Raw genomic sequence first — 13086 nt, forward strand, 5'->3', positions numbered from 1 at the left:
ATAGGTTTACTTCTAAACAGAGAAAAAATATCTTTGAATCAGGTGAAAAATAGTGTAGAATGAATTTGATTAAATGCATATAACCAATATGATTTCTAGCATTAAATTGCAGTGTATATTGTGTTAGTGAAAAAAATCATTAGTAAAATTCTAGCCCAATGGTTTGTCCTGCTCTAATAGAGATTAAGTTGTAGGCTGGGTGTGGTGGTTTGCACGCTTGTAATCCCAGCACTTAGGGAGGCAGGGGCGGGTGAATGGCTTGAGCTCAGGAATTCAAGACCAGCTTGGCCAAAATGGCTAAAACCTGTCTCTACTAAAAATGCCAAAAAAAAAAAAAAAAAAAAAAATTAGTTGGGTGTGGTAGCATGGGCCTGTAGTCCCAGCTACTCGGGAGGCTAAGGCAGAATTGCGTGAACCTGCGAGGCGGTGAGCTGAGATCGTGCCACTGCACTGCAGCCTGGCACAACAGAGCAAGACTCTCTCAAAAAAAAGAGTTTAAGTTGTGAATTTTGCTCTTTTTCCTTGGTGTTATCAACATACTTTTTACATGTTAATGTATTGCATATACATACCAATGCTAATAATCTTTAATGAGCATATGCTCATCTGTACATGCATATTCAAAGTAAAATAGTATTTATTTGGTATGATAAGAGTTAAAGCTGGTTTAATAATGCAATATGCTTTGAGACCCTGTCTCAAAAATAAATTAATTAAATAAAAAGCAAGATATGGCCAGGCGCGATGGCTCGCATCTGTAATCCCAGCACTTTGGGAGGCCGAGGTCGGTGGATCACCTGAGATCAGGAGTTCAAGACTAGCCTGGCCAACATGGCAAAACCCCATCTCTACTAAAAATATAAAAAGTAGCTGGGTGTGGTGGCATACGCCTATAATCCCAGCTACTCAGGAGGCTGAGGCAGGAGAATTGCTTGAACCCTGGAGGCGAAGGTTGCAGTGAGCCAAGATCATGCTACTGCACTCTAGCCTGGGCAATAGAGTGAGACTCCATCTCAAAAAAAAAAAAAAAAAAAAAAAAAAAGATACACTTCACATATTTTCAGATCTTAAAACTGGAAGTTACAGATGGAAATAGGAACTCAGATCTACCATGAAGTAGGAGCTGAAGTGTTTGTTAAACTAAAAAGTGAATCAAATGTACAGTGCATCTTGTAGGAGGAGATAAGAACCATTGATGCTATGCCAATATTGACAATTAAGAATAGTTTCCTTCGTTTCTATCTGGGAACATTTAGTATCCACTGTTACAGTGTTCAGATTTCTGTTTTTATTCATTGAGTGCTTCCCAAAGCTAATGAGTGTTCTGAAGTTCCCAGACAATGCCAGTATTAGTTTCGTATGTGAAAATAAAAAGACTTTATTATTATTGTTGTTGTTGTTACTATTATTATTATTATTTAGACGGAGTTTCCCTCTTGTTGCCCAGCCTGGAGTGCAATGGTACAATCTCGGCTTACCACAATCTCTGCCTTCTGGGTTCAAGTGATTCTCCTGCCTCAGCCTCCCAAATAGCTGGGATTACAGGCACATGCCACCACACCCGGCTAATTTTGTATTTTTTGTAGAGACAGGGTTTCTCCATGTTGGTCAGGCTGGTCTTGAACTCCCAACCTCAGGTGATCCGCCCACCTTGGCCTTCCAAAGTGCTGGGATTACAGGCTATGATTATTATTTTTTAATAGAGACAGGGTCTTATTACGTTGCCCAGGCTGGTCTCAAACTCATAGCCTCAAACAGTCTTCCCACCTTGGCATCCCAAATTGTTGGGATTACAGACTTTATTCACTGTGCTCGGCCACGGAGATAATCTTGAAGATTAAATTCTTTTTTTTTATTTTTTATTTTATTTTATTTTTTTACATAGAGACGGGGTTTCACCATGTTGGCCAGGATGGTCTTGATCTCTTGACCTGGTGATCACCCACCTTGGCCTCCCAAAGTGCTGGGATTACAGGCATGAGCCACCAAGCCCGGCCGAAGATTAAATTCTTTTTTACAAAATTTGTATTTCAGTTTAGTTTTTGAGACAAGGTCTTGCTCTGTTGCCCAGGCTGGAGTGCAGTGGCACGATCATAGCTCACTGCAGCCTCTGCCCTCCGGGCTCAAGTGATCCTCTCACCTCAGCCTTCAAGTAGCTGTGACTACAGGCATACACTACCATGCCTGGCTTAATTTTTTGTATTTTGTAGAGATGGGGGTTGCCCAGGATTCTCTTGAACTCCTGGGCCTAAGTGATTTCACCCACCTCAACCTCTGAAGTGCTGAGATTGCAGGTGTGAGCCACCACATCCAGCCCTTGAAGATTAAATTCTCATCTGCAAATTCAGAATTATTCTTTTTCTTTTCCTCCTCCTCCCTCCCCCCTCCTCCTCCCCTCCCCTCCCCTCTCCTCCCCCTCCTCCTCCCCTCCCCTCCCCCCACCCCCTCCCCTCTCCCTCCTCCCTCCTCCTCCTCCCCCTCCTCCCCCCTCTTCCCCCCTCCCCTCTCCTCCCCCCTCCCCCCTCCCCCCTCTTCCCCCCTCCCCCCTTCCCCCCTCCTCCCTCCTCCCCCCTCCCCCCTCCTTCCCCCTCCCTCCTCCTCCCATTTGTGGTTATACCTCCTCCATTTGTGGTTATACCTGTTATAAAACAATGTTTGATTCAGGCTCAGTGGCTCACGCCTGTAATCCTAGTAGTTTGGGAGCCTAAGACAGGCAGATCTTGTGATCCCAGGAGTTCAAGACCAGCCTGGGTAATATGGTGAAACCCCATCAGTGCTGGAAATTTAAAAATTAGCTGGATGTGATGGTGTGTGCCTGTAGTCACAGCTACTTGGAAGGCTGAGGTTGCAGTGAGCCAAGATTGTACCATTGCACTCAAGCTTGGGATACAGGACTGAGATACTGTCTTAGAGAGAGAGAGAGAGAGAGAGAGAAATGTGTTCATAAGCCCTACATTACTGTCTTACTTAACTTGCATTGTATTTGATATTATTTAAGCCTATAATAACATGTTTGCCATAATGTTAAGTGCACATTCCTTCAGTGTGAGTCACTTAAATACTAGGAATACTTTATTAAGTAGGATGGATACAGTGTCTTTTAGGGAAGACCAGACAAATAAGGCAGAAATCATAGAAGTGTAATTAATACTATAGCAAAGGAAACTACAGCTGTGTGGAACAGATCAGGAAGGAGTGATATAGAAACAAACTTGAAGAATAACTAGGAATTCATTGAGAGAAGAGGGTATAGAGGCGTGTTACTGAGAAAACAAATATGTATGAAGGCCCAGAGCAGGGGAAAAGTTGAATATGACTTTTTGAGCAGGAGAGTGGAGTATGGGATAGAGGTAAAACTTGAGATTTCAGGGGTAGTCTAGGGCCAGGTTAAAGAGTGTGGGCTTGGCCTACCGCGGTGGCTCCTGCTTGTAATCCCAGCACTTTGGGAGGCTGAGGTGGGAGGATCACCTGAGGTCAGGAGTTTGAGACCAGCCTGGCCAACATGGCAAAACCCCATCTCTACTAAAAATACAAAGATTAGCCAGGTGTGGTGGTGGGCTCCTAAAATCTAAACTACTTGGGAGGCTGAGTCAGGGAGAATTGCTTGAACCTGGGAGGCGGATATTGCAGTGAGCCAAGATTGCGCCATTGCACTCTAGACTCTAGCCTGGGTGACAGAGCAAGACTCCTTCTCAAAAAAAAAAAAAAAAGAGAGAGTGGGCTTACCTGAAGGGAATGAGAGGTCACTAATGGTCCTTAAGCAGCACAGTGATGCAAATCAGATTTGTTTTAAAGGGCTCTCTTTAATTTTGGTGTGGAAAATAATTGGAGGGAACAGGCAGGTATGCAATAAAGTCAGGAGACTGTAGTAACCTAGGTGACGAATAATTGTCTCCTTTAATGGGAAGGTGGTTGGAGAGAATTAGGTATCATTGAAAGTAGTAAAATTATTAAGACTAAAAGGAATCAAGCATAGCAAGAATGAAGGAATGGAAAGTATCTGTTGGTTTTCTTATTTTAAAGTCGTTGGCGAGTTAAAGTGCTTTTTTAGATTGAATATGAGTTAGTGAGCGAGCAGGATATAAGGAAGAAACAGGTAGTGTAGAAAAATCAAGAAGTGACAAAGAGATAAGAGAAGTGGAAACTCTTAGCTTCTTTCCATAAATAGCTTAGGAGCATATATTAAAGAGTTAATTTTTTTTCATTTGGTCAAGCTCTCTTGCTCAGGCTGTAGTACCATGGTACAATCACAGCTTGCTGCAGCCTCAACCTTTCAGATTCAAGCGATCCTCATGTTTTAGCATTTTCACTTGTTGGTTTATTATTATTATTATTACATACTGAGGACAAATAATGAGATGATTAGACTCAGAATCTGGAAACAGATTGTGAGAGTTTACATTAGTCTCTGTTTAACTACCTCTTTGATTTTGGGTAGATTTCTTAAACTCTAAGCCTTAGAGTCTTCTCAGTACCTGCTACATCATAATGGGCCCTCCAATGAAAATAATTTGAGAAAAAATTCTACAGAAAGATTAAGAGAAGCACAGTCACTTACTATTTGTGCTTCCATTCACTGATTTTACTTGCTTTTTTCCTCAAACCTATTCTGCACCTTGCCTCACATGAAGAAAAGTTCCATTTACTATTTATGTTTTTATTTTGTGTACTACTTTGTTTACCAAAATGGATTTTAGTCTCTGTTGTATTCTTGTGTCATCTACCATTATGCTAGGTAAAATGTAAGCTCCTAGTAATTGTTGAGTTTGTTTAAAGGTGGAACATTTATTAAAGAGTTTAGAAACAATATATGTTAGTGACAACATTCAGCTTACTGAATCCTTTGTCTTCTATACCCCTTCTTACACCTAGGCAAAATGACTTAATAGATATAGGGAACTTTCTTTTTTTAGATTGAAGATTTCATTTTCTTGTAGTTCTACTTAAACTGTTTTATTTCTGTTACTTAAAAACTCAAGTGTGCTTTATATTCTAGGTCCGGTTTATCACTAAAATATGGCATCCTAATATTAGTTCCGTCACAGGGGCTATTTGTTTGGATATCCTGAAAGATCAATGGTAAGAGATTTTGAATTCACCTTCTCTCCTTCTCATATGAATACCAAGGCTATAAGAGTGTTAAATGTGTAATTGCCTCAAAACATATATTATACTTTATCTTGTTTGGGCAGTAACTTTATGAAGTCTCTTAAGTATGTAATTGTAAATGCAGTATAATTGAGATCACAATCCATATTTAAATAGAGACTTGATAGATAATGTTAGATGCTAGCTTTACATTTTGAAAAGTCTTGGATTTCATTTGTTATTTTGGTAAATTTGATTCTTTGCTATCTTAAGAAGATATTTGTGAAAGACTAAAAAAGTAAAAAGTAAGTATTGAAGTAGCCGTCTCCCCCTCAGATGGAATGTAAGCTACAGAATTGCTGCAAGTTGTGTTAATTGAGCACAGTTAAGGTTTTTGGTTCATGTATTCCAACAAGGACCACCTTTGTAGGTGATGTCTTCATTTGGATAGCAGTATTGTGCTTTCACTTGGTTTGTCTCATTTGCTCTGCGCAGCATTTAAGCGTTTTAAGAGTTCCTGCTCTGGAGCCATCAGGTTCACATCTTTGCTCTCCAATTTACCAAGCTGCATGGTCATGCGCAAATTGCCTAAAGTCTGTGTGGCTTAGTGTCCTCATCTGCAAAATGGGTTGACACCCACTTCATAGAGCTGAGAGGATTTAATAAGTTGTTTTATATAATTCTCTTAGAATAGAGCTTTGCTTTTTGTTGTTTTTGTTGAGACAGGGTCTTGCCCTGTTGCCCAGGCTGGAGTGCAGTGGTACAGTCATAGCTCACTGCAGCCTTGTCTTAAGCCCAAGCAGTCCTACCACCTCAGCTTCCCAAGTAGCTGGGAATACAGGTGCAAACCACCATGCCTGGCTAATTTCTGTATTTTTTGTAGAGACAGGGTTCTAGTTGCCCAGGCTGGAAACTTGCATAATCTAACGATGATAAAGATGATAATTAATTATTTAGCATATGATTTTATAGATGGGAAAACTAAGACCAAAGGTATAAAAAGTAATTGGAGTGGGAGAAAACCATAAAATTAGAAAAAATCAATTGAGTGTGTTATTATGACCTTTTCTTCTGATTTTACTCTTTTACAAGAGAAAGTATAACAACAAAATAAACAGCAATTGGTAGGAAGACTTGGAGCCGAAACTGTGTTTAATGGGCCCAGCCTGGCTACCTAATCTTCTAAAGATTATATATTATTGTTGGTACGAGAATTTTTAAGCTATGTTTTTTTTTGTTTTGTTTTGTTTTGTTTTGTTTTTGAGACAGAGTTTCACTCTTGTTGCCTAGGCTGGAGTGCAGTGGCACAATCTTAGCTCACTGCAACCTCTGCCGCTCGGGTTCAAGTGATTCTCCTGCCTTAGCCTCCTGAGTAGCTAGGATTACAAGCACGTGCCACCGTGCCCAGCTACTTTTGTACTTTTAGTAGAGATGGGATTTCATCATGTTGTCCAGGCTGGCCTCAAACTCCTGACCTCAGGTGATCCTCCTGCCTCGGCCTCCCAAAGTGCTAGAATTATAAGAGTGAGCCACCACACCCAGCCTAATCTATGTGTTTGATTTGTTAAGAAAGGGGGAAAAAATGGTACCTGAAAGAAAATGAAATAGGAATGACAGCATTTAGCGTATGGCCAATTTGGTTTACTTAGTAACTGGATGAACAGACTAGAGTTGCAGGTTTTGTTTTCTTTTTCTATTCCAGTAGCACATCAGAGTAAATCCTGTCCCTCAGTAGATCATCTCTTGGGATCTAGTTTCTTGATCTATATTACCATATATTCTATATTCCACATCAATCAAGACTTTCAAACATAAAACAATGTGAAATAGGCAGGGCGCGGTGGATCACAAGGTCAGGAGATCTTGATCTTCCTGGCTAACACAGTGAAACCCTGTCTCTACTAAAAATACAAAAAATTAGCCAGACATGGTATCATGCGCCTGTAGTCCCAGCTACTCTGGAGGCTGAGGCAGGAGAATTGCTTGGACCCAGGAGGTGGAGGTTGCAGTGAGCTGAGATTGCACCACTGCACTCCAGCCTGGGCGACAGAGTGAGATTCTTGCCTTTAAAAAAAAAAAAAAGAAAAAAAAAACAGTGTAGAATAGACTTACTTTTTATCTTCTGTTACTCTTTTTTGATTTGTGACTTTTGCCAGTTTATTGAACTTAAGTGTCAGTGTTTTTAATCCATTAGGTTCCTGTAAGTAGAGGCTCTCGAGAAGTATCAAAAAAAAAAAAGAGAGAAAGAGAAATAGAAAATAAAATAATCCATTACTTTATCCCCACAGCTCCTGAAAGCTCTAAGATTCAGTGATAGGAGTATATATTTGCAGTATTAGAGACACTGTACTTTTTTCATTTGGCTTCCAGGACATTAGTTTTCCTATTCTCCCTTTCCTGTGCTCACTCCCAGACTCCTTAACCAGTTCCTCTCACATCTCCTGGATCTTTGTGTATTAGAATGCCTCAGGGATAAGTCTTGGATTTCTGCTCCTTTCTAGCTGCACTCACTTTCTTGGTAAGCTCACCTGATTTCATAACTTCACCTTTACATACTGCAAACTTGCAAATTATCTTCCCTGAACTTGAGACTACTATCCTGCTGCCTGCTTATCATCTTTACTTGAATATATAATGAACATATCGAACATTTGAAAAACTGAACATATAGTCTCCTAACCTGAAACCTGTTTCTGTAGTCTTCCCCAACTAAGTTATTGGCAGATACATCCTTGCATTTGCTCAGGCCAAAATCACATCATGATCCTTGGTGTTTCTTTCTCTAATACCCCATGCCCTGCCTGTGGATCTATTGGCAAAACTTCCAAAATTTTAACTGGAGCTTTACTAGTTGGCTTTTTCAAACACATTACCTCTAGCCTGGATAATTGCATTAGTCTGCCTCCCTGCTTCTGGCTTTTCCCTACTCAGGCTATTCTCAGCACCCAGAATGACAACCTTAAAAACAAAGCTTGCAGTTGAAAACTTCCCACTGACTTCTCTTTTTGCCCAAAGTTAAGCCAACAGTACTGTTACTTGCAATTATCTCCCTGTATAGCTAGTTGAAAGATTATGTTGTGTGTATATAGGGAAAGAAGTTGAATTTTTATACCAAAACATTTTCTCCTAATGTGCTGCACAGGAACAAAACATTTTTTACATCAACTATTCCCTTTTCCTAAGGCAGGTGAATAATTAAGTTTTGTATCTGTACAATTGAAATATTAAAAGATACCAAAGACACGGTAGGTAAAATAGGTGAGACTAGATATTCATGAAGTCATTACTCTCTTCTCTGAGCTTTACTGAGGTATAATTGACATTTAGTGCATATCCATATTTAAATGTGAATGTTTAGGTTTCAGAACTGGAATCTGATAGAGAAAAATAAAGGATCTTAATCATAGGAAAAATTAATTACATAAACGTTAAATAATTTTTGGCAGGCATACTAGAAAGTAATTGGTTAATCTTGGTCTTTTATTAATGCATGTAGGGGTGGTGATTTACTTTCATTAATATTTAACAACTTATTTTAGTATGATTTATTTCTTAATTCCACACCTTATGCTATGTGGAAACTATTTTCTAATGTTTTTTCACTAACTAAGGGTATCTACTTACCTGGGGAAGAAAATGACAACACATAAAAATTTTACTCAGTGATGCTGCCCTTCTAAAAGACACAAACAGGCACAGAATATCTACTTGATCAATAAGGTATGCTCAGCATCATTATTTATCAGGGAAATGCAAATTAAAATCACAATTAGATACCACTACATGCCTGTAAATATAAATACCTCATGCATTGCTGATAAGAATGTGGTTTAACCACTTAAAGCCAGTAATATCTACCAAAGCTAAACATACACCTTCATTGTGGCCTATCAGCTTCATTCCTAGGTATTAATTTCTAAAATTTCTCAAAGAAATTAGTACCTATGCCCACTTTTTTTTTTTCTTTTTTTTTTTTTTGAGGCAGATTCTTGCTTTGTTGCCAGGCTGGAGAGCAGTGGTGCAATCTTGGCTCACTGCAGCCTCTGTCTCCTAGGTTCAAGTGATTCTCTTGCCTTAGCCTCCTGCATAGCTGGGACTACAGGCACGTGCCTCTATGCCCAGCTAATCTTTATATTTTTAGTAGAGACGGAGTTTCACCATGTTGTCCAGAATGGTCTCGATCTCTTGACCTTGTGATCCACCGGTCTTGGCCTCCCAAAGTTCTGGGATTACAGGCATGAGCCACCGCTCCTGGCCCTATGCCCACTTTTTAAAAGACATTATAAAAGAATATTTATGGCAGATTTATTAATAGCTCAAAATGGGAAATAATTTAGACGTCTTATCAACAAGAGAATTGATATATTGTAATCACACATTGGAGCACTACATAACAGTAAAAAAGAGCATATCATTGGTATGCTCAGTGTCAGTGACATGTTCAGCATGGATGAGACTCAGACATGTTGAGTGACAAAAGCCAGACACAAAAGAATACATACTGTGTGATTCAATTTTTGTGAAATTGAAGATGAACTAGAATTTATGGTGATAAAAAAATATGATAGTGGTGAGGGTGGGCAGAAGTTGTGAGTGGGAGGAACAAAAGTGAGGCATTATAGTGCTAAAAAATACTATATTTTGATCCAGTTGGTGGTTACATGGTTATATACATATATAAAAATTTATCCAGCTGCACAGTATCTTATCTTTGCTTATACTTTAACAAAAAAATTATAGCAGCTGGCTGCAGTGGTATGCACCTGGAGTCTCAGCTACTTAGGAAGCTGAGGCAAGAGGAGTGCTTAAGCCCAGCAAGTTTGGGCTCTAGTGTGCTTTGCCAGTCAGGTGTCCACACTAAGTTGGGCATGAGTATGGTGGCCTCTTAAGAACAGAGGACCACCAGATCGCCTAAGAAGAGTTGAACCAGAAAAGGTTGGAAACAGAGCAAGTCAAAACTCCTTTGCTCGGCCAGGCGCAGTGGCTCACGCCTGTAATCCCAGCACTTTGGGAGGCCGAGGCGGGCGGATCACAAGGTCAAGAGATCGAGACCATCCTGACCAACATGGTAAAACCCCGTCTCTACTAAAAATTACAAAAATTATCTGGGCCTGGTGGTGCGTGCCTGTAGTCCTAGCTACTAGGGAGGCTGAGGCAGGAGAATTGCTTGAACCCAGGAGGTGGAGATTGCAGTGAGCCGAGATTGTGCCACTGCACTCCAGCCTGGTGCCTGTCGACAGAGCAAGACTCTATCTCAAAAAAACAAAAACAAAAACAAAACAAAGAAAAAAACTCTTTTGCTCATTAATAGTGAGACAACACCTGTGAATAGCCACTGCACTCCAGCCTGGACAACATAGTGAAACCTAATCTCTTTAAAAAATAAAATCTATAGTAAAAATACTGCCATTCTCTTTAAGTAGCATTTAGTGTTTTGAATGATCGTGGTTTAATTATTGATGATCTGTTGGAAGATCCACAGCAGAAAAGTCAGTTAACAGTATGAACAATTCATGTGATTATTCTACATAGTAAAGCCCTTACTGAGTCCTTACGAATGAATATATGAATATATGAAAAGTTACATAGCCATATTAACTATGTCTTACTGATTTGAAACTTGAGCAAAATTAATTTAGTGGAGATAAATTTATAAGGTGCTAATTTATTCACATCATCTACTGAATTATAAAGATGAACACATTTTGAAATTTCATAATCCTGCTTGCCTGTTAGGATTTGTTATAATAAATTTAAGCTCTTGTGTATACTGATCCTGAAGATCTTAATACAATATGGATTTGATTACTACTTTGTAAATAGAAGAAGAAATGGAATAAAAGAATGTCGTCAATTGTATACTTCTTCATATTACTAAATTTAGATGTTAAAATTAATGTAGAGCAGTCCAAAATTGTACACATTTCTTTATATCATTGAAGATACAGTTTCTTTGTTTTTCTTTTGAGATCTCACTCTTGCCAGGCTGGAGTGTGGTGGCGCGATCTCAGCTCACTGCAACCTCCACCTCCTGGATTCAAGCAATTCTGCATCAGCCTCCCAAGTAGCTGGGGTAACAGGCACGTGCCACCAAGCCCAGCTGATTTTTGTATTTTTAGTAGAGACAGCATTTCATTATGTTGACCAGAATGGTCTCGATCCCTTGACCTTGTGATCCACCCACGTCGGCCTCCCAAAGTGCTGGGATTATAGTCATGAGTACCCAGCCAAAGATACAGTTTATGTAATATTCATTTATTTTTTTAAAGTTTTAGGCTGGGCGCAATGGCTCACGCCTGTAATCCCAGCACTTTGGGAGGCTGAGGCGGGTGGATCACCTGAGGTCAGGAGTTCGAGAACAGCCTGGCCAACATGGTGAAACCCTCAATCTACTAAAAATATGAAAGAATTAGCTGGGTGTGGTGGTGCGCACCTGTAGTCCCAGCTACTTGGGAAGTTGAGGCATGAAAATCACTTGAACCTGCGTGGCAGAGGTTGCAGTGAGCTGAGATTGCGCCACTGCACTCCAGCATGGGTGACAGAGCGAGACTCCATCTCAGTAAAAAATGAATATTTATTTATTCATTTATTTTGTAGAGATAGGATCTTGCTATGTTGCCCAAGCTGGTCTCAAACGCCTGGCCTGAAGTGATCCTTCCACCTCGGCCTCCTGAAGTGCTAAGATTACAGGCATGAGCCCCCACGCCTGGCCTATAGTATTCAGGGTTAGAAAAATAAGTATAGTGGGCTGTTTTTGCATTACCATAAAGGAATACCTGAAACAGAATAGTTTATAAAGATAAGAGGTTCATTTGGCTTATGGTTCTGCTGCCTGTATGGGAAGCATGGTGCCAACATTTGCTCAATTTCAGGTGAGACCTCAGGGAGCTTATGATCACAGTGGAAGGTGAAAGGGGAGCCTGTTTCACATGGTGAGAGCAAGGAAGTTGCCACACACTTTGGAAACACTTTTTTTTTTTCCCTTTTTTTTTTTGAGACGGAGTTTCGCTCTTGTTGCCCAGGCTGGAGTGCAATGGCGCGATCTCGGCTCACCGCAACCTCTGCCTCCTGGGTTCAGGCAATTCTCCTGCCTCAGCCTCCTGAGTAGCTGGGATTACAGGCACGCGCCACCATGCCCAGCTAATTTTTTGTATTTTTAGTAGAGACGGGGTTTCACCATGTTGACCAGGATGGTCTCGATCTCTTGACCTCATGATCCACCCACCTCAGCCTCCCAAAGTGCTGGGATTACAGGCGTGAGCCACCGCGCCCGGCTAACACTTTTTTTTTTTTCAACTGAGTCCTCCTCTGTCACCCAAGCTGAAGTGTGATAACGCAATCTCAGCTTACTGTAACCTCCACCTTCCGACTATACACATTTCTTGTGTCCCTATGCCTCAGCCTCCTGAGTAGCTGGAATTATAGGCGTATGCCACCACGCCCAACTGATAATTGTATTTTTAGTAGAGATGGGCTTTTGCCATGTTGGCCAGGCTGGTCTGGAATTCCTGAGCTCAAGTGATCCACCTGCCTTGGCCTCTCAAGAGTACTGGGGTTACAGGAGTGAGCCATCACACCCAGCCTTAAAACACTTTTAAACAATTAGCTCTCACAGAAACTCATTCATCACCAATGAGATGGCACTAAGCCATTCATGAGGGATCTGTAACGGTGATCCAAACACCTCTCCCCAGGCCATACCTCTAGTACTGAGGATTACATTTCAGCATGAGATTTGGAGTGAACAATGTATCAATAGGTTTTGTTTTGATATTAATTTTCTTTTGTGTGTGTGTGTAAGCTTATTATTTATTTATTTATTTTTGAGACAGAATCTCACTCTGCCGCCCAACTAGAGTGCTGTGGCTCACCACAGCTTCAACCTTCTAGGCTCAAGTGATTTCCCACCTCAGCCTCCCAAGTAGCTGTAGCTACAGGCATGTGCCACCACACCTGGCTAATTTTTTGTAGAGACAGTTTCACCTCATTGCCTGGCTG

General features: G+C 40.6%; 1 protein-coding gene across 1 annotated transcript in view; it reads left to right on the plus strand.

Annotated features, from left to right (window-relative positions):
* The window catches only part of UBE2K (ubiquitin conjugating enzyme E2 K), an 80059-nt gene that overhangs the window by 48519 nt on the left and 18454 nt on the right, over positions 1-13086 (plus strand). The window contains exon 4 of the mRNA XM_012474955.3: positions 4997-5079. Coding sequence (XP_012330378.1) covers positions 4997-5079 — 83 coding nt within the window. The remainder of the gene's footprint in view (positions 1-4996; positions 5080-13086) is intronic.

The sequence above is a fragment of the Aotus nancymaae genome, unplaced genomic scaffold (genome assembly GCF_030222135.1).
Source record: "Aotus nancymaae isolate 86718 unplaced genomic scaffold, 86718_ANA_hifiasm-v0.15.2.pri h1tg000006l, whole genome shotgun sequence".
NCBI classification, from domain to species: domain Eukaryota; kingdom Metazoa; phylum Chordata; class Mammalia; order Primates; family Aotidae; genus Aotus; species Aotus nancymaae.